This window comes from Anser brachyrhynchus (assembly GCF_964034855.1).
Source record: "Anser brachyrhynchus genome assembly, chromosome: 12".
NCBI lineage: Eukaryota > Metazoa > Chordata > Aves > Anseriformes > Anatidae > Anser > Anser brachyrhynchus.
In genome coordinates, this window is record NC_137707.1 from 17,277,099 (window position 1) to 17,298,332 (window position 21,234).

General features: G+C 34.3%; 1 protein-coding gene across 9 annotated transcripts in view; it reads left to right on the forward strand.

Annotated features, from left to right (window-relative positions):
- LOC308176757 (uncharacterized protein) overlaps positions 1 to 21,234 on the forward strand; it is a 320,082-nt gene that overhangs the window by 47,836 nt on the left and 251,012 nt on the right. Inside the window, exon 6 of one of the 9 annotated variants that reach the window (XM_080552913.1) lies at positions 15,380 to 15,428. The exons of 6 other annotated variants lie outside the window; for them this stretch is intronic. In XM_080552913.1, the coding sequence (XP_080409039.1) occupies positions 15,380 to 15,413 (34 nt within the window). In that variant the 3' untranslated portion in view covers positions 15,414 to 15,428. 2 more of the 9 variants (XM_080552912.1, XM_080552915.1) reach the window with 2 other exon arrangements.

A 21,234-nucleotide genomic window follows, 5' to 3' on the forward strand; every position in this document is an offset into this window, starting at 1 on the left:
TGCTGGCATATATCTAACAAGCGTTAGAATAGTATACATTCTGTCATAGTTAATATTGTGTACGTTGGGTAAATATACGCAGACAAAATTGCCCTTTAATGTATTTGACTGTTGTGTTGGAAAATGTAGGCTTATTTTGTACATCAACATGTATATACTCACAGGGTTAAAAAGATGTTGTAGTTCTTAACTACATTTTATTGTTTTCTAACTGTAAATGTTAAAATGATTAGTTCAGGATTTTCCTTGAGGATTCAGTGGTGAAGAAGCTATTTTATTTACAGTACTTTAGGAAATAATCTCCCACTTTACTAAGTAGGCCTAGGAGCAGAACAAAAGCAGTATTGTGAAAGAAAGTATTGGGGAAAATTATGCAAGACTGAAATTTATACTGATAAATGTAGCGTGGAGAAGTTGCATGTACTGGACCAGATTCAGACAATAGGTCCAGATCTCCTGTGCTGATCTCAAGTGTGAAGGGGCTGTATTAGCATGGAGATAAGGGTGGAATAAGAATTAATGTGTGTATTCTCATCAAAAGTCCCAGAGCATAAGGTGTGCTCAGAATAGAGTGTTCCAAGGCAAAGCATGGGAGCAAAGCTGTTGGCAGTGGGAATGGCTCATTGTGTTCAGTGGTGTGGGAATTTAGTGAAACTACAGCTGTACAATGTTGTTGAGTAATAATAATAATTTAAAAAAAAAAAAGTTCATCAATAAAATCAAAACTGGGGGGGGGGGGGGAAGCCCAGTAGTGAAAGCTGCTTTGTTCTTTTATCTGTACTTGAATTGTGTGCAGAAGAGCAGAATCCTTTCTGCTATGCTTCAGGCCTTCAGAAGCACAGCTGATCTTGGTTAGGATTTTTTTCCTCCAAAAAACCTATTGCAGGTGCTGCTGGAGAATGGCTTTGATTTTTTGGAATTCCCTTCTCATGGGCTGATAGAGTACCTCCTTCTCAGAACATCAAAACGCATGTTGACTTTCTGATGGCATCATTCTTGTGGCATGATGTCTAGCTTTCTTTATGCAGATCTCACTTCTGACTGTTTCCTCTGCTTCTCAAGCAGTGCTTGTCTTTTTTAAAGTATGTCTTTTTTATTAAAAAGATAAAAAGCTCAGATGAGATAGTGGTTATTTCATATATAATTAGAAGAGGGATGAAATGCTTGTGCTTTTATGTTTAAAAGAAAAATGGCAGATTTTGTTTTTTCAGTTCATCTGCAGATGCAACAAAATCCAGAGCTTAGTTAAGAGTTCATGTTAAGTTATGGAGAAAAGCTCTTACTGTCTTTCTCTCATGGGTTAACTGGAACTAGACTGTTGTGCAAACACCTTAGCATTCAAAGGGCTTCTTGTTTTTAACCTAAAGCCAGGAAAAAATTGTTGATATTGAAAACATTATCTTCATTGCAAAATACAGAACCCAAAATTTCATTTTTCTCTATTTGTAATTAAATTATATGGGAAGTAGAGAACAGTGTCGTAAAATGTTTGGAAGGCTAGAAAAGAATGTTCAGTTTCAGAAGTAGGAAAAAAAAAATCAAGAAGTGAAAGTAAGCGAAGGTACCTCAAAAAAGGCAAAAGTCCTTTCTGTACTAATTGTGTTTGGGTATTGAGAAGGAGATGGAATTTTGTGACTCTCTGACTTCCACTATTAGGTGAAAGGGAGCCAGGGATTTTTTTTTTTTTAATAGAGGCTCTCCTGTAAAGAAGGAGGGCAACAATAGCTAGCTGTCACAACAAGCTGATATATACCTTTGATCAGCCAAATGAATGTTGCAGGCATTTCTTATAGAAAGGAGATTGCTTATCGATCTATATCAAAATATGCATGCTAATCCCAGGCAGCAGAGAGTATTTTCAAGTGGAGTTAATAATCTGATTGCTGTTCTGTCTGGTGCAATTCACTGAACTCGGAGCTCTAATCAGTCTGGGGTCTTGCAGTCAAATGTATTTTGCTGTTTAAATTTGGATTTGTGACATTGATTGAGGAGTCCTTGTAAAGGTGTTGACAAATCAAATTGTTTGTTCCAGTAGTGTTTTGCCAGAGATCAAGTCCAAAGTAATAAGCAGTGAATTTGTTCATTACTAGTAGGGTGAAAGGAATGATAAAATTCACCTGCATCATTATCACAGGCATAGTATCAATAAAAGATATGTTTTGAGTGAAGAAAATGTAGTAGTATTTGTGGGTAAATGTGATGAGTGATGAAAACTAAAATACAATACTGTAATTCAAGAATTATTTAATAATAGCTTGGAGAAAATATTATTTTTTTAAACAACTTTACAGAACAATGAGAAGGGATAAGGAAAAACAATTTTTAAAACCTTTTTTTGGGGGGTGGGGTGATTTAAATGGGTTTCTTGTATTTAAAACTGTTAGTGAAAATACAGTTTGCAATGCAAGTGTTTGACTCAGTCTTACTCATGTGCTGTGGATATTCTCCATATATGTTAATTTTGTTTAGGTAAAATATTGAGAAGTGTATACTGAGATGTGTGTCGTGTTCGTTCAAAATGTAAGATTTTACAGAATATTCATTAAAAAGGATGTTGAAATGATTTTAGATGATCTTGTCCTTTTTACTAAGTCTTTAAGTGGGATTCTCAAATAATATATTGATCACTTTCTGTATATAGTACTGATTGTGCTTTGCCATTTGATGATTGTCTTCAGCAGTTTTTGTGAGAAGCATGTTTCCCTAAAATAATATTCCCACAGTTACTAGAATGTTTTATACTTTCTAAAAACTGGAATTTCCTTGAAAGATGGGAAGCTTTTTAAATGTTTCACACCTTCCATATGTATGTGGCAAATGCCTGAATAGTTTGGTTACTCTGATTCTTATTTTTGGGTAATGAATTATGTTTGCATTTGACTCTTTCTTTCATTTTGTTGTATGTTGCATACCAAACAGGTGAATCTGGTCAGGGCAATTAAATTATTGTTCCTGAGCTTAATCATCAGAACTCATGAGTATGAGAATAGCTTCCTATTTTCTGTTTCTCCCAATCAATTGTAATACCTCGTGCATGGAAATTGAGTTTGTGTCTTACTACTTAAGTCTTAGCAAAAAGAGCATTGACCACTTTTGTTTGTTTGTTTGTTTTCATAAAGCTTTCAAATCTGGAGCGATCCAAGAGCAGTAAAGTAATAATTCTCACTACACTGAATTGCATGACCATTGTCTGAAAATCCTGGCACGTGTGCACTTAACTCTCTGTTATGCACACATCCTTGGATGCCCTAGGCTTGCTATACTTTTGTGGTTTAGTTGTGTAGAGCATGGCTCTATCTCAGTGCCTTATAAATAAAATGCGTGATATGCAGCAGATTTACAGGAATTATGCATTTCTTTCTAATACAGTCTAGACAAAAAAATAGTGTCACTTTTTAACAGTAAAATAAAACATGCGTAATGGTTAGTGAAATTGTTTATTTTCCAAAAGGAAAGAGAGAAATGCAGATTTTGGTAGGAAAAAAAAAAGTCAAAGTGGCTTTGTAAATTTTTTTCTTTGACATTAAAATAGAACATCATCATATAGACATTTGAGTAACTTGCTAAAACTTACTGAAAGAATTTTTATGGGATTCTTTTTTAATGTCATATCATCAATATCAAAATTTTTTCTTAATTCTTTTAAAAGAAATTTTAGAAATAGACTTGTTCAGAAAATTGTGACAGTTTTGGAGTGTTGAGATTTATCCATATTCTGTAACAGAAATATGTCAAAACATTTTAAATTGAATTTTATTTATTATATAAGGATAAAACTCAAGGTAAGGAAGATTGGCCATCCCAATCCCAGAGTCCATCCAAGTTCTAAAGTTCCTTTGTTTCTTATCTGAAGACAGTGTCTTAGGAATGAAGAGCGTGTCCTAGGAAATACTTTTTAAAATGTCTATTTTTTTCTGCTCCAAAACAAGAGGTTGTAATAGGAAATGGTATGGCAAATAACAAAAATACAAAGTACTGGAGTTAGTCATGGATTCTTTTTTTGTTTTTTCTAATTCTTCCCTTAATTGGGCTTTGAGTTCTTTTTGTATTTGTGCTTTCTTCCTGCTGCGTGTTGATTTAATGACTAGCCAAATGTTATTAAACATTTTTCCTTTTGCAATATGATTATGTTCTCAGTTTGATAGACTGACCTTTTTCTTTTTTTTCCTCTTGACATGCATGTAATTCATCTCATCAAACATATTTCTTTTGATGGTTTGCTATTCTTTCTGTTCCCCCATTTAATTTCAGTGTCTAGGGCCCCCTTCTGTTTCAGAGAAAGCCAGTGAAATGTCTAAGACTGTGCAGTCTGAAAGCATTTTTTCTTTATAGTGGTAACTTTTTTCTTTTGTAGCTGAAATGTTTCTCTTTTCTTACAGGAAGGTCTCCTGGATTCACTGACATGGATAATTTTGCTTTCTTTTTGTATCCTCAAGTAGCCCCTCTCTACCACCCACATACCCCTTGGGTTTTTTTTTTTTACTTTTTTTGCAAGAGTTTTGTGTCTGAGAACCATGCCACATCCCACACAATCCTTTATGAAAAAGAAAAAATGTAAACTATATAACCCTTCCAGAACATGTTTTGAAACCACAGCAGCCATCTGGTTTTCCAGAAGGCCTGCTGTTCTTTTCATGTTTGGAGGAATAGTTTGATAACAAACTTGTCTAATAAATATAGAGCTGAAAGACAACAAATAAGTGTTCGCTGTCTCCTGACATTTTTGATGTTTTCCTAATTTATAACATTAAAAATGGTTGAAACAGATGGGGTTTAATATATTCTCCTGTACAAACACATGGCTTAAGTTGTGTACAATATCAGTGTGTTGGATTATGCATACTCTATCAGATTTCACTTCATCCGTTTATTCTGAGTTTCTCTACAAGAACAATATTTAACTACTAGCAAACATTTTTTTTAAAGGTAATCTCTTAATAGTCATAAACCAACCTAAATTTGCACGTAATATAGCATAATCTGTAATCATCTGTATAAACAGATTGCTTTGTTTTGTGATTGGATTAATCCTAGAAGATAACTTTGCTGGTCAAGTTGCAAATATTTATTTGATCATCTTTTCTGTTAACTGTATTGTAGGAATTTCTTTAACCCAGCATTGCCTGATCTGATTAAATGCTTAGCTGAAACGTGTTTTGAAATTAACAGTAATGTATGAGTTTGGAAGCACCTATCCATGTCACCAAGGAGTAGGAATATGTTAAAGGATGTGAATTAGTTCACAAAATTAAGTTGGTGCAAATTCCAGGTGTGCCTGTGCAACTTATCATCCTCCTCACTTCACCTCAATGAATGCATAGTTTTCCTGCTACCGCCACAACAAACATTGGATTGAGGAGAGTTGTCACTTCTTCGTCTGAATGAAGCTTGCTGTCAGAGATGGAAAAGAGTGGATGTTATGAAACATAGTTCAAGCAAATAATTTATTCAAGTCATTATGCTAACTGGACTCACCTATATTTTTATGGGAAGTTTCACCTGTATAATAGAGTAACATAGTGTTGGAGAACTGTCAAGATGTGTAATGGTTCTAAGCAAATTTTGAGATCAGTAGTGGAACACAAGAGAAAGTGTCTATGTCTTCCTACTGCACTTCATATTGAAACATGGGGTAGATGCTCATCTGATTTGGAAATACCTGTGCAGTCATACTGTAGTTTATTTTATTTTTGCACAGAAAAAAAAAGCACATAATCAAATTTAACCTATTTTTGAGTTTTTTTTAACCATGGTATGCATTTTAAATGACTGCTTCTTTCCACAAGGTGATCTGTTTAGTTCTGTAAATATATTTTTCTACTTTAGAGGGGTGGATACACCCCTAGAGTGCGGAAGATTCTGGCTCTGACCCAGCAAGACACTTAAATCACCTGTTTAACTGCTTGTATGTTTAATGTTAGTGAAGTACTGAAGAGGTTTGTGATCAGAGCAGTCAGTATGTATTGAAATCATGAAAAGGTTTGTGCAGTCTAAATTAACAATTAGTCTAGCCAGATTTTTCAGGAAGATGAGGTCTGGATCAGCTTTGCAAAATTTGGGAATATATAAAATTGCTGTTTTCCACCTGACTTATTTTTCTTTAAAAGGAGGTTTTAAAACAATTTTCTATCATAAATTCAGCAGTTTGACTCTTCGGTATGCTAACAAAAATATTCAAATAAGCTACTAATTTGCTTTCTACCAAAATATATTTCTTTGCAAACTCTTGACTTTGTAACCTATCTCGTAGTTCTTTCTTGTAATTAGATGTTGAATCTCCTTTTCTCCTTGACTTAATTGTTGGATGGTGAGGCTGTTTATGTTGGCATTTTCACATTATCTAGCTCGTTGTCCACCTGGCTATTCACTATACTGTACATTAAATTTGCTTAATTTGGTTTATTTTACAGAATGAAATGGCTTTTATGCATATAAATATTACACTTCTTCCAGTATCCTCAAACATCTATTACTGATATTTTATTACTTAGATGATGACTAAAGTAAGTGAGAATTTGGCTTGTATATAGCCTAAAAGTGTCAGAGTTTATAGAACTTCTACACTTCTTTATCTTAAATTGGTCTCATGTAATAACTTTGAATGCAACAAAATGCCTTTCAGGAGGAAAACACCTGTGATTGTACTTGCTGCTTTCTTCTGTCATCCACTTTGTTTTTATGTAAAGTTTCTCTGGAAGGCCTGATTTAAGGAAAGTGTTTAAATATATCAGTCAATCTTAACTATAAAATAATTCTAAAGGAAATGTGTTTTGTGGGTGTATGGATGGCTTTTGTACAAAAACTGCATCAAGATTGTTAAATTGAGCGGTAGCCACCTCATGTAGTTTACCACGCCTGTCAGGATTGTTTGAGACTTGGGATCAGTGCTGGTGTAACCACTGCCACAGTTTCCAATTCTGGGAGGTTGAAGAGGGACCTTCCAGCTGACACACTTACTGTGCTTGAGTATTTTGCTCAACTGTGGCTGTGGTATGATGGACAGAATTGAAATATGTGAAGTGTAAGATGCCTGTTTTGTGCAGGTAAATTTTGCAAAATTTATGCAAGATGTAGGTCATATCAGAATTTATTTATTCTTATGCAGTTGGTGCACAACTCATTAAATCTTAGATAAGCTTAGGCATGTTTTAAAAAGATGTGTCACTTCTAGGAACTTGTCTGTCAGCCAGTACCCACGCTAAATTCTGGTAAGTATCAAAAGGAAGCATCTCAGGAACTGCTAATTTGGCAATTTCTAATTACTGTCTCAACTTGAGTACTGTGTGCAGTTCTGGGCACCACAGTACAAAAAGGATGTAAAACTGTTGGAGAGTGTCCAGAGAAGGGTGACGAAGATGGTGAAGGGACTAGAGGGGAAGACATATGAGGAGTGGCTGAGGTCACTTGGCCTGTTCAGCCTGGAAAAGAGGAGGCTGAGGGGAGACCTCATCGCAGTCTTCAGCTTCCTCACGAGGGGGAGTGGAGGGGCAGGCGCCGATCTATTCTCTTTAGTCACCAGTGACTAAAGTCACCAGAGCTGCTGGAATGATATTAAGCTGAGGCAGAGGAGGTTTAGACTGGACATCAGGAAGAGGCTCTTCACTGAGAGGGTGGTCACACACTGGAACAGGCTCCCCAGGGAAGTAGTCACTGCCCCGAGCCTGCCAGAATTTAAGAAGCGTTTGGACTGTGTACTTATTCACATGGTCTAAAATTTTGGGTAGACGTGTGGTGCCAGGAGTTGGACTTGATGATCCTTATGGGTCCCTTCCAGCTCGGGATATTCTATGATTCTTTTTTCTGCTCCACTCTTAAAAAAAAAAAAAAAAAAAGTGCATGTTATTTAAATTGTACTTCAGGACTATGTGAAACTGCAAGCTGTGAAACCTTGTTTTTCTAATTCACCTACTGATCTTAAATGTAACATTAAGCTTTAGGTTTTACATGATTGGAGATGTATCTCTATTCATATCAGAGAATCTGTGAACTGGTGTTCAATTTTTCATTCTGAATGTTCAGGAACAGGTAATGCTTTCCTAGGATTTCACTGTAATGGAGTTTTTAATTTTGTTAATTTTGTTTGTTAATTTTGTTAGTTTTGTTAATTTTAATTTTGTGGGTGGTTCTTTCCTCTTGTGTTTTTGAAATATTGTCACCTGCATGGCCCATAGGATGCTTAAAGTTATGATGTGGATAAGGGTTTTGTTAAGTCCATGTTTGTTCCATTTGTACTTAAAGTGACCATATCTTTTGTGTGCATGAAGGTCTGTTCTTTGTGTTCTTTGCACCTTTTATTTGCTTTTTGTCTATGGGAAAATGTGTAATTATCTGCCCCTAACTAGCATAAAGAATATATTATTTCCTGAGCATTGTAGCTTTTATTTTAAATTATTCTTCAAGTTTTCATAGGGTCCATTGAAACAAAGAATGAATGTTTTTCTCAAATCTTACTCTTCAGTTTCAGTTGAGTACAAAAATGTAACTGTTCTTAAATGTTGTATGTGAAACAACAAATCTATAAGCTATAGGCCGGCTCAACTAGGTTTTACATTATAGACCACCAGCAAATGTAATTGTATTCTGTACATTTGATGAAAAGTACAATATATACCCTCTCAGTAAGGGTTCTTTATTATGAAAGGGCTAGGTATTGCTTGGGTATTAACTATACTGTACTAAAACCCATAAACACCTTTTTACGCATAGAGTGCACACTTCAATGCAACAATCAAATGCTTTTCTATAAATAACAAACTTATGGAAAAAGAGGCCTTTGATTGCTTTCCAAGAATGCATTGAAACCTTAGAGGGACTCTATTTGATTCCAGGAGTTCAGTGCTAGTTGGTGTGTATCAATATCAGATTTCTCATTATTATTATAAAATAAGCTTTTATTTTAGCATCACAATATGCATTGGTTGCAAATGTGAGTTTATCATACGGGTAAATTTAAATTATTTTCAGGTAAGGCTGTGAATACTTTAACATCTCTTTGTACGCAACAGACAGGTGTTTTTTTTTTTTTTTCTGGGAAAGTAAATACCTACTAAACACGCAACTGAAGGGTGTGGAGGGTGAGGGGCAGCTTTCCTCTGGTGGTTCCTCGAAGTTGCAGCTGAGTCAGACTTTTCTACAAGTGATCACAGTGAAAAAAGTCAATTTTGTTTTATGTCTGGAACAGGTGAAGCCTAAATGCTAAACGCACATTTGGTTGAATGTTAAATGGTAGCTGCTGGTGACATCAATCATTTAATTTCATTGTCAGTCTGAGTAAACAGCAGTTGTTTTGTCTAAAGGTGGGACTGAGTTATGGGTGGCCTAACTGCACGGCAGATGGAATGTGGTTGCCTGTATGTATGAATACTATCATCTAGCTATTAACATACATGGTACAGATGGTAATTTGTAACTGAGTACATAAAGCTGAAAACTACAGCAAAGTAGTGTAATTCATGAAGAACAGTTTGCTTGCTTTGCAGTGCATTATATATGCACTTCATATTTATATGAATGAATGAAAGGTGGCTAGCAATTATAGGTTTCCTTCTAGGAATTCTTACTTATGCCCCAATTCTAAAACTAAACCAAAATAGTCTAATTATTGTAGTTGTAGAAATCTTTTAGGTAGTAAAATCTAAACTACTTATTTATCCTTGAGAGCTCACCTTTTTGAAAGAGCATCTGCTTTTCATTGAAAATGTATTTTTGCCAAACTGTACATCTGGGAAGCTTGAGGCATGAGGAAGTTAACAACTTGCACAAAATGACAGTTTGACTTCGATTAGGAGTCTTGATTTCATAGTCTTGGTGGTTTGTGCTGCTTAGTCAATCACCCTGCTTGCTTCTGGTTTTGTAAAGCATACAGTTAAGAAATAGATTGTTTTGTCTCCTATTCTTATTAATATTCTTATTAATATTACCACTGGTTGGAAGAACTGGTCTCGCTAGCTGATTTGTGTTTTTGTGGAAACATACTGGCTTCCATATACTTTTGGCAGGATACAGGAAAGCCTTTGTGGCTTTCCAGCAGCTGATTTAGAGGGTGAAAGAAGCATCAGTTTTTCTGACTTTTCCCTGAGGAGTGCCTTGGAACATGGAAACTGTGGGATTCCTGTTTTCTGTGTTCTCAGGATTTGTTGGGTCCTTGCTTAAGTGTGTTACAGGCTTGTGGGGATGTATAGCTGTATCGCTACTTGGGAATGTGCAGGTTTCAAAATTGATTCAACATAACAATTAGCTTTTTGAAAGCCCTAGAAGCAGTCATTCTAAAGAGCTAACTCCCCAGAGATGCCAGATGTTGTGGTCAAAAATAGAATCAAATTGTTTTATTATTACTACAGTGATTTCACTTCTAATTCTTTTGTTAGTGACTTCATTTGCAAAGACCTAACCCTGCTATTTTCTTTTTTTTACTTACCAATATTTATTTTAGTACACTAATCCATTCCTGAGAAAATTGTGGTTTTTGTTTGTTTGTTCTTGTTGTTTTTTTTTTTTAAGGATTTTGTAGTTTCAACAACATTGCTAAGTCTGACACCTGTTCAGGTGTTTGAATAGATGTTTCATTTGCAGAGGACATTGGGTTATAGTACAACTTTGCTCAAATCATTTTCTCTGTCTCAGTTCTATATTTATAAAATTATGATCTTTCACTAATTTCTATCTGATACACTGAGATTATAAACCCTTTCAATCATAATAATCTCTTATATGAACTCCATTTTGCTCTCAGGTCTGTGGACTTTCACAGAAACATTTTCCTCCTAAGCCATGCTGATAAGGCCTCAGCACCTGAATGCTTGGTTAGAGCCTGTACTGAAGTAAATTGCAAGTTGTGTGTGCTGTATGAGGGGGCAGCTGAGAAAAAAAAGGTTTTCTGTCAAAGGAGCTTACATTCATTACCCTGAAGGACAACAAAAGAAATCTGAAAATTCAAAACAAAGTGAAAATAGCTGGTTGATAGATAAATATCAAAAATAATTCTTCAGAAAAAATATAGGGGGGATAAGTATTCTCTCTCAAATATCCCACAGTATTTAGAAAGCAAATAGTGTTTTTAGTAGACATGAGTATATCTAGTCCTGTTTCTTCCTTGATGAGTGGGCGGAATCATGCACATGTGGACAAAAGCACACAAGCCTATGACAAAGATGACACAAAATGTAAACGTGAATTTAGCTTTTGTATTTGTTTCTAGTAATGGTAAGGTTTATTTTTCATAGGCTGCCATAAACATGATTTGATGCAATCAAGTTAGGGAGGAGCTTGCTGATTTTCAGTTTTATGCTACTGTAAATATTTAATCAAGTTTTAAACATTAAAGGAGCACTTGGGCTTTTCTTGTACTGTTTTCCCAGTAGAGTTGTAGATCTTATTAAAAACATTCATTATGTTGGTAGAGCACTTCTAAATGAATCAAGCCTAATACCCTGGTTTTTCACCTCTGAAAGAATGGGTTCAAGAGTCTAGTTCAGGTCACAAGTTAAATTAGCTTGGTAACCCTAGCATAGCCCCTTGTGGATGGACATACTGCTGCTTGCAATTCCCCCCCCCCTTCCAAAAACCAAGTCATTGTTTTCATCTTTACCTACCACTTAAAGACATTGAGTTTATAATATGCAAGCATATTTTGACATTAAATATAACTTTGTGATTGGATGTACTGTCTTAAGTGGTGTTAAAGATCCAATTTTTATAAAGTATTTATTAAAGGAAAAAAACAGAAACACGACTTTTTTTTTGCTAATTCCTATAAAGAGCCATCCATATTCTGCTTATAGCCTTATTTATTTTGATAACATTCTGAGTCTTTTATAGAAAACTGCAAATCTATTTGGTCTGATGATAGCATATCTATTATTTTTTCACTTTTGGTTAAGTTTCCGATACTTCTGAGTAGGTAAGCTTCAATTATTTAAATGTAAATAAAAATGAAGTCTTGAATATGCAGAAAGATATAACAATGTTGCTTTTATTTTTTGCTATTATCGTGTCCATATTTTTTAATGGACAAAAGTCATCTGGAAGAGTAACTGTAGTAATTAATATGTTTGAAAACCTCAGCAAGGCTTTTTTTCCTACGTTAGCAGTTGACTCTAAATGCATTCTTTGGATTCTTAATCTTCCCGTTCCTGTACTGTATCCCTACTGCTGTTTGAAGCCTCTGATCAGTTTTGTCATTCTCCCTCTGATTACAAGGGTAATATATTTTTATTTGGCATAAGTGTATATATATATTGGTGTGTTTTGGTTGGTTGTTTCCAAAATACCATTTCATAAATACATTTTCACAAGTGCACATGCCCACAAGTGTGTAAGTCCTTCATATGGGTTCTAATAGTAAAAAATGCTGCCCAGCAAACCGGCTCCTGCCTGTCCTTGGTACAGTACAGCATGCCCTGATTCACGTCATTCCACATACTGTTAGAATCATTGCTTTTTTGGTTCATAGCCTCAATGATATGCTTGCCTGCAGTTCTAATTAACTGTACTCGCACACTGATAACTGTTGGGTTCAACAGAAATGAATTCTTTTCCCTTTGAAGGACCCCTTTAATTTATTTTTTTTTGCTGGACCAATGGTTTCAATGGATGACATTTGTCATCCCTGCCTTTATTGGGGAATGGTGATGCCCAGCTTGGATGATGCAAAATTGATGTCAATAACCTCCTTCGTCATTTTTGCTTAATTCCTCTTTTTGTGCCTTTTGTTTTTCTCACAAAAATCTCCAAATATTAGCTGATTTTGTCCAATTTTCATTCTACCTGTAGGGAAAAAAAGCTTTTGCTGCTATTATGAGGGACAGTCAAAAGTACGTTCCAAGTCAGAAATTAAATTGTATATATAGACATTAGGGAAGACTCATTTCAGCTAGCTGTATTGGAAAGAAAATAAATACTTCTGTCTCTGGCCCACTAAATAGGACCATGTCTCTGACAATTACATTTTGAAATAAATTTTAATGATCACCCTGTTACCTTTTGCTCTGTTATCCAAAGTACCCACCTGTCACTCTGAAGTTAAAAAGCTTTCACAAGAAGAGGAACTTCTCCTTTCTTGTTTGTACAGTACATGTGATTTTGTGCTTGTAGATTCTACTGCAATGCTTCATGCTATTTTGTATGACTTTTTAAATTATAAAATGGCTGCAGAATAAGTTATCATAAATGCGATTTATTTGGGTGGATTCTTGGCCTTAGTATATAGTCATGGGCTCAAGAGAAAAATCATGTGGAGGAAACGTAGATGTACCTAGAAAATTGTACCAATAACAGAAAATTAAAATAGTTTATGCATTTGCAGCTTATTTTTAGCTTTGTTTGAAGTTCTTAATTTATTTAATTGGCATAAAGATTAACTTTTTTTTCAAATGTGTAACTCTTGAAAGAATGCAGAAGAAAGAATTGGTGTGTACTTATTCTGTACTGTAAGCCACAACAGGATTTAGTTGTACTTACAGCCAATAAATAATGCAAGACAACCCTGTTTGACTAGAAAGACTCTGGGAAAGCACAAAATCTTACTTCATTATTTTTGATATTGATTTGTCATTAAGAAAATATGTTAGTTATGGTTAAATTGATCTGAAACATTCATTAATATAGGTGATATATTCCAACTTCTTGCTGCTGTTTCATATCCCTAATATCTCAAATTAAACAATGCAGAAAAAATCTACTTGTACTGAATATTTTCTTCTGAATTTTGTTCTGAAAATAGGACTGAAGATCTAAGGTGATGGGTAGATACAAGTCAGAAGTCTATATGAGGCTTGCTCCTAGTAAGGTCAGATATAGTTGACATCATCAATCTATAAAATGGATTAAACACTACTTACCAAGATGGGACATAATATATTCACAATTATGTCCAGAGAATTAATGATCCCAAAGTGCAGAGAGGTGCTATGTTGGAAGGGGATATTTCTTCCGACACTTTTTAATATCCCACATAGATTTATTCCTTATACTGTTACTTACCTATATCATTTGTCCCAGCTAGAACTTCTTTGTCTATTCCACACACTTGAGAATCTTCACATACTCCTTCACTTTTAGAGTTGGGAGCAGTTCTGAAACTCACCGTTATCAGAAAATCAAATTTATTTCTCTGTGCTTTTGTGAAGCTCATTCTCTGCTCCTTACCTTTCTTTAAATAAACAATCCAAAAACTCTTGCCAGCCTGAAATGCAAAATGGTAGCATGTTTGGCTCTTTCACAATAAGAGGGTGAAAGTCTAATGTTTCATATTTGTTTCTTTTCTTTAACAAAAAAAAAAAGGTAATTTAGACTTATTTTATTTTTAAGATATTATAAAGCTGCATTATTCACTTATTTTGATCCCCACAAGAAGTTTTCTAAATTAAATGACAGAAAAATACTTGGCAGAAAATCATAGTAAGTTCTGTGAAATGTGTGGTATTGAAATACCATATATAACTATGTTTATATGCTCTCCAGCATGTCTGTATTTGAGGGACACACTCCTGGAAAAAGGGATTCTTTGGACACCTGTTTCCAGATTCTACTTTTATATGAAGTTTGCCTATTTGGTTCTGTAGGTGGCTTTGTTTTTTGCTGAACATAAACTGAAGCAAACCTGAGAAACTGTGAAATACTCTTAATAACTATCAGTCTATGAAGAGTTCTGTGCTGGCTCTGAACAGGAGCTCTTTCTTAATATTTGAAGGAAAAGCAAGTACAATGAAAGTGAAGGCAAATAGTATTAACCACTAAGGTTAATATACTAATAAAATAATGACATTAGCCTTTATGATTGAAGCATCAGTGGTAGAAAACAGATCCCATAAGGAGGATTCTTCAGGTCTTGATGACTCCTTTTGGGATGGGAGAGATGGAAACCGAGGTGGGAGAAGGAGAATTCTTATATCAGCCCCAGGCAGGTTGTGGTTATCAGTTGCAGTCAAGTGCAAAGTATGTGTAAGGCAATTTTTATTATTCTTTACTATTCTTAGTAATCAGAGTTAGTGTTTGTTTAAGAGTTAAGAACCGTATCTTATCCATATTCAGTAGCATGTTAAATGCCATTGCCCTCAAACATTTCTCTTCGTTCATTGTTATACACATCTCAGACTGCAGCTATACCAGGCTTCTTCTAATGGCTGCATTGTGAACTTAGCTGTAGTTTATAAACAGTTCTTTACTTTGCTCAGTCTGCTGCATTCAGGAAGGCTAAGTAAGAAGAGTAAGTTACAAAGCACTATGATTATAAATATCTTACCTTAACTGTACCCAAGCATCTACAGGATACAGCCAGAAATTTTGGACTGAGAGAGTTACTATACGTAGCATTCTGGACCATATTTTAAGCTGTTTTAACAGGTCTTTCATACTGTCTGTGTAATGTCAAAATTTGCAGATGTTTCACTGTACTTCATGACATCTGGGCCTAAGAAGCTATCAAACATCATAGTTCATGTTCATATTTCAAACTTCATCAGACATGGAGATGAACCAGATATGCCTGTTAGGATTCCTCACACTTCTGCCAGCTAAGACCTGGAAGGAGGGAAACACTCAGAAATTTTAGGTCTCTTTCTGACATTCATCAACTACAGCTACAGTAATACTGAAAGCATGGTGTGCTATCCAATAATATATAGTAACCTATTAACTTTGATTTAAATGAATTTTATTATCTGTAGGAATGTGTATACATTAGACACAAGCTTAAATTCAGTATAAATACTTACACTGGATAAGTATTTTTTTTATATTGCCAGTATGGACAGTAAACCATGGAACTACCCCTGACAATGACATTTTGTGATAAATTTTAATGATTACCAGCATCACCCTGTTACCTTTTACTCTTGTTATCTGCAATATCCAATATTGGATATTGCCAAGGTAGACAGGGAGTAATCAGTTATAGCAAGATAAAAGAAGAAAGAGGAATAAGTGGTCTGACAAAATAATGTCACTGTTTAGCTTATTATGCCAAAAATAAGCATAATTTGTTGCATTTTCATTGTTATACAAAGATGTAAAAATGTATTTAATGTTGACTAAAAAGATATTACTGTATCAGTGTTGATTTTTTTTTGCATTTTAACAATTACCAAAAAAAAAAAAACTTAAAATTGTTTATACCTGAACAGTGACTGTATTTCCTAATTATTTTTCTGTATAATACTGCACAGTATTGGAATTGAATAGTTGTCAGGTTTTAAGTAGATTTTTTTCCACAGAATGCACTACTATAATGATATCTAGCGTTTCACATTTTCCAATGGCAAAGTACCATTATTAAGCTTCTATTTTAAACGTTTGTATCTTTAGTATAAAACTTAATTAAAAAAACAACCTTTTTTAATGTGTCCACTTCTGTTAATTTACAACATTGATACATAACGTCTATGTAGGTCATAAGTCTTGTTTTCAGAATAGAACCAGCTATTTTTAAGAACATCTAATGGTATCTAGAGAAAATCAAACATCTTGTCATTCTCTTATCCACTGCTATTGATGGTTCTAATTGGCACACCGTTTCTCTGGATTTACCTTGTATCAATGAGTTAAGCTGAGGTCAGGATGGAGGATTCAGACCTTTGAAACCTCTGGAAACCCACTTTGTGTGGAGGTTTTCTGCAGTGACTTTTTGTTGCATGAGAGTGAACCCCCATGTAGCTGTGTGTTCTTGTCACTAAAGGATTGACATCACTCCCGGAGTGGTTTTGCTAATGATCTCATGCCACTTAAAAAATGAAAAAATAAAAATAAAAATACTGCGAACACCTTAATGACTTTGAGCTCTTTCAGTGTGCAGTAGGTGAATGGAAAGCATACAGCAAAGTCAGTCCGATACTCCCTAACTGGACGTCGCTGGGGTCTGTTGATATTTTAGTTCCTGTTGACTAAAACCAAAGAGTGAATAGCTAAAAGGTATTTCATGCACTTCCTGCTTATCACATGATAAATTTAGCAGGAGCCTTAAAATGGGGAGATACTGTTAGATTCTGTCTGTTCTGGAGAAAATTATTTTTACTGAGATTTTAATGAACACTCTTTTACCTTTGTAGTATGTACATATTCCTTTTTTCAGTCTGAATGGAATGATCAACAGTTTTGTCTATTACACAGTATGAAAAAAACAACCAGGTAAAATACATCAGGAACCCTTCAAAATTACCTTTAGATGGGAGTTATTCTGCATGAATCTGATTTGTGTGCGTGTATATATAATTTGTGTGTAAAGGACATTTATACATGCTAATAAATATGTAGGGGACTTTGTTGTTGGAAAAAGTTTCCTGCTGATTTTCAAGATTTTAGGAATTATCTATAAAACCAGTCATAGCCCAGTAAAAGCTATGGACAACATTTCCCCACATCAGAAAGCTTTCATAAAGAAGATCTTTCAAATACACTTTGAAATGAAATAATTAAAATGCATCTCTCCTCATTCTGCTGCCGTTTTATTTTAAATCAAAGAATGTCATATTGACACTTCATGATTTTTTTTAATAATCTACCATTTATAATGACCATGCTTAATTGCTCTAATTTAAAAAGGCGCTATCTGATTGCCTGCATGCATGTAACAAAAACCATAATTGTCTTGTGCAAACCACTGAATAGACTTAGGAATCTTCAATAACAAAATTACATTAATAGCATATGCTATTAAAGATGATTGATGGCAAAATTGGAAGCATACTGGTTTTACACCACACAAAAGCGTACGGTGCTTTGAAGATGGTTCTGAGAGTGTCAACAACAGTACAGAGAAGAAAAATAGTGTAATACTAAAAGTCCCACTTTACTAAAAGAAATGGTTGTAGTAGTGGGGTAAATGAAGTTTTATTTTACTTGAGATGACAATATTTGTCTACTTTTTCTGAGTCTCTTGTGATTATATTTTTCAATATATATTGTTTAAACCTGTTCAAACACCTACTTTATCTCAGAGAAGAATAAGAAACTTAATTTATAGCCAGATTTGCATTCTAGTTATCATCAGTTCCCAAAATCCTCTAGCTAAAGTGCTCTGATATACATTGACAAACAAAAACCAAAGCCAGAAGTTAAGACAAAAACAAAACACAACAAAACAAATAAACAAAAACAAACCTTCAGTTCCATATTAGCTCTCAGTTAGTTTAATCCATCTTTTACTTCAGTTGTTACTGTGAACATGAGTTCCACCAATCACTAATCCATTTGCAAAATTCTTTATTTGAAAGCCCAATTCTCTATTTTGAAGAAATCAAAACTCCTTAAAAGAATTAGTACGGGGAATGTGACGTAGAACATAATATTCCTAATGTGCAAGCTGGTTTAAGAATAGCTTCTGTGTTTATTGGTAACATGGTTGTAACAAGAAGAGTTCTTAAGACCCCAAGGTTTTACAGCATGCACATTTTTAATACATATACTAACTCTTTAAGGACATAAATAGAAATTATATATACCCTACTGTAGTTTCATATTTTGCTTGTTTCTTTTCTTTTTTCTTTTTTTTTTTCCTCTTAACTTTTTAAAGTAGTGCTTTAGAAAGGAAGGACTTCCATGTCCTCCTGTGATTTACAGTGCACGCTGTAAAGGATATTTGATATCCATTCTTTCTCTAAACATTAGGCCGTTTTCCTTCTATATTCATATCTAAAGGAGCTCTTGGAAATGGAGATGCCTTATTCATTAGGTTCCTTACCTCCTTTTTTTAATCACTCTGCTTAGTAACAATGTAGTCAGGAACACTGCAATTCTCCAACAAGCTTCTATACTATTTCAATAATTGTAATATTCTTACATCGTCCATTCTGCAAGTGAATAATTATCATGAAGTTAATGTGACTAATCTTTTGTTACTGTAAAATATTTTCTGTGTATGGTACGTAAACATTTTTGTATGTAAAGGGTGTCTGTGGAAGAACCACCATTTTAGAGAATGGCTGAAATGGTCTTTTTTTTTTTTTTTGAGGTATGTAAATACTTTAGCTTTCTCACATAATACCTACACTTGTGAAGCATTCCTTTGCCATTTTAGCATTGACATCTCTATTAATGGTGGTGGAAATAAAATCTTAAGATTGAAAAAGAAGCACCATTGTAATGAAACGTGTGTGAAAGTTTCTAAAAGGTTTTTCTGATGCCTTCTACAAACATTTTTAGTTGCAGACTTTTGTTCCTGATTACTGGAGGAAAGTCCAGAATTTCCAATTCTAATATATATATATATAAGTTGTGGGAAGAGGGGAGTGTAAGTCAGAGCCGTGCTAGGAACAGCTTCTTAAATTCAAATGGCTTTTAAAATCTGCCTTCAAGTTCCTCCTCAAAGGAGCGTATCACTTTTCAGCTTTGTAAACGTCTTTCTTACTGCCCGTCTCTTGTGTTTGGAAATTATCCAGGGGACAGGAGCTATCTTGTCCCCTTGTTGGTCAGTATGGGGAAGTCCATCCAGTTTCTGTCTACTTGAATTAGCTAATAATTTTTTAATGGTACTCCTGACACACGCACAGTTTTGGCTATTAAGAGTTTTTGGCTATTAAGGATTCTTACTTCATACTGGCAATTTGTCATAATATATTGTCAAAACATAGATGACACTTTTTCCTTTTGCTGTAGCTTACCTGTGTAAATTAAGACAGCAGTTACATTTATTGAGTTTGGGTCACTTTTTGTACAAAAACTTGCACAACACATTTCAAATGATTGTTAAACCTAAAGCTGAGTCAAAGTAGTTGATTTTTGAAACTTTCAGTACCTCGTATTGACAATTTTGATAAAATTTGATTCAATTAAATTGTTACAGAAATCTAATAAAGACTTCTACTGTTTATTACTATAACCCATGCCATTAAAATATATAAACAGACATTTGTGCTATGTCAAAGATAGCTAGAATTAATAATTGGCTTTGTAGTGGTGAGTATTTTCAGGAGTACATATTGAAAGTGGATGTGTACATTGACTCCTTCATATTATATGTGAATATTTTTATCTATTTTACTGCTTTATTTTATTTCTAGGATTATAATCTGTGTGTAAATCAGATATTTTGCATCTAACTGTGCATAATGTTTATCAGAGCTCAAGCTGCTGCTGTTGTCCATTACTAGACTGTCTTTTGCCCCATCATAAGAAAAATGAGCAAGTATTCTTACTTGGTCCATGTGAACTGGATTCTTCATCTTAGTTTTTTTTTCTTTTTTTTTCTTCCTCTTATATTTTACTTCCATGATATTTTAATTTTAAAAAAGTGAGGATTCAGTTGATATTGTAACATCACTCACTGAATGTTATTAATACACCTTCAACAGAATTTACCATCTGTAGTAATTAATGCTGAAAAATACTAATTTTGATTTAATCAAGAAATAATTTTATATTGTAAAAGGCTGCTATTGGTAATGTTAATCTATGTATAAAGAAATGGAATCATTGCAGCTTGCCTATACAGTTGAAGCTGTATTTTAGTACCTCATTAAAAGATTTTTAAATATTTTGAAATACATGATTTTTCCTTTTCTGGCAGGCAGGTGGAGGGGTGTACTGCCTGCAGGACCCACTTTGTCAGCATGAAACCAGCCTCATAAATTTTTATTGAAATGAGCTCATTACTTTTAATTTTTACTGTCTCTTTAGTGATTCAGGGAATAGTTTTCAACTTTTGAAAAACAACCAATCAATTAAATATATGCATTATTATTAGGCATGTGTATTGGCCTTTCCAAGGTTACCATTGAGCAAAATTGTATTTTTGACATTCAGATTATTGTTGTATCACTTAATTCTGTGAATAATTAGGATCACGAACTTTTAGGCATGTATTTTGAGTGTGGATCAGTGAGCTTTTCCTTTCTCTACCCTGCTTCCTCTGTCAAGATATAAACTTTATTCAGGATGTTCTGAGCACCTTTTTATCTATAATTAGCATTTCGCTGATTGTAACAGATTCAGTTATCAACTTCGAGGAAATATACCTTCAGGTGGTAGAGTTCATTAAATGTGTAACTTTTCTCATAGCTGCAAAGTACATAGATTTTTTTTTCAGTGATATAGTGAGAAAAGTACTTTTATAATAGTAACTCACTGACAACATTTGAAGTGAAAATTGCCAGAGTTCTTGAATCTTTACACATTTCCGTGACTGATCATCATTTCCTTAGAATTCCAGAGGCTTGTGTGAATCATGCCTACAGGGTACATGTGTTAGACGTTAACGAGAAAATACTTCCCAGAAATCAAATGTAAGATTCTTAAAGAAAGCTT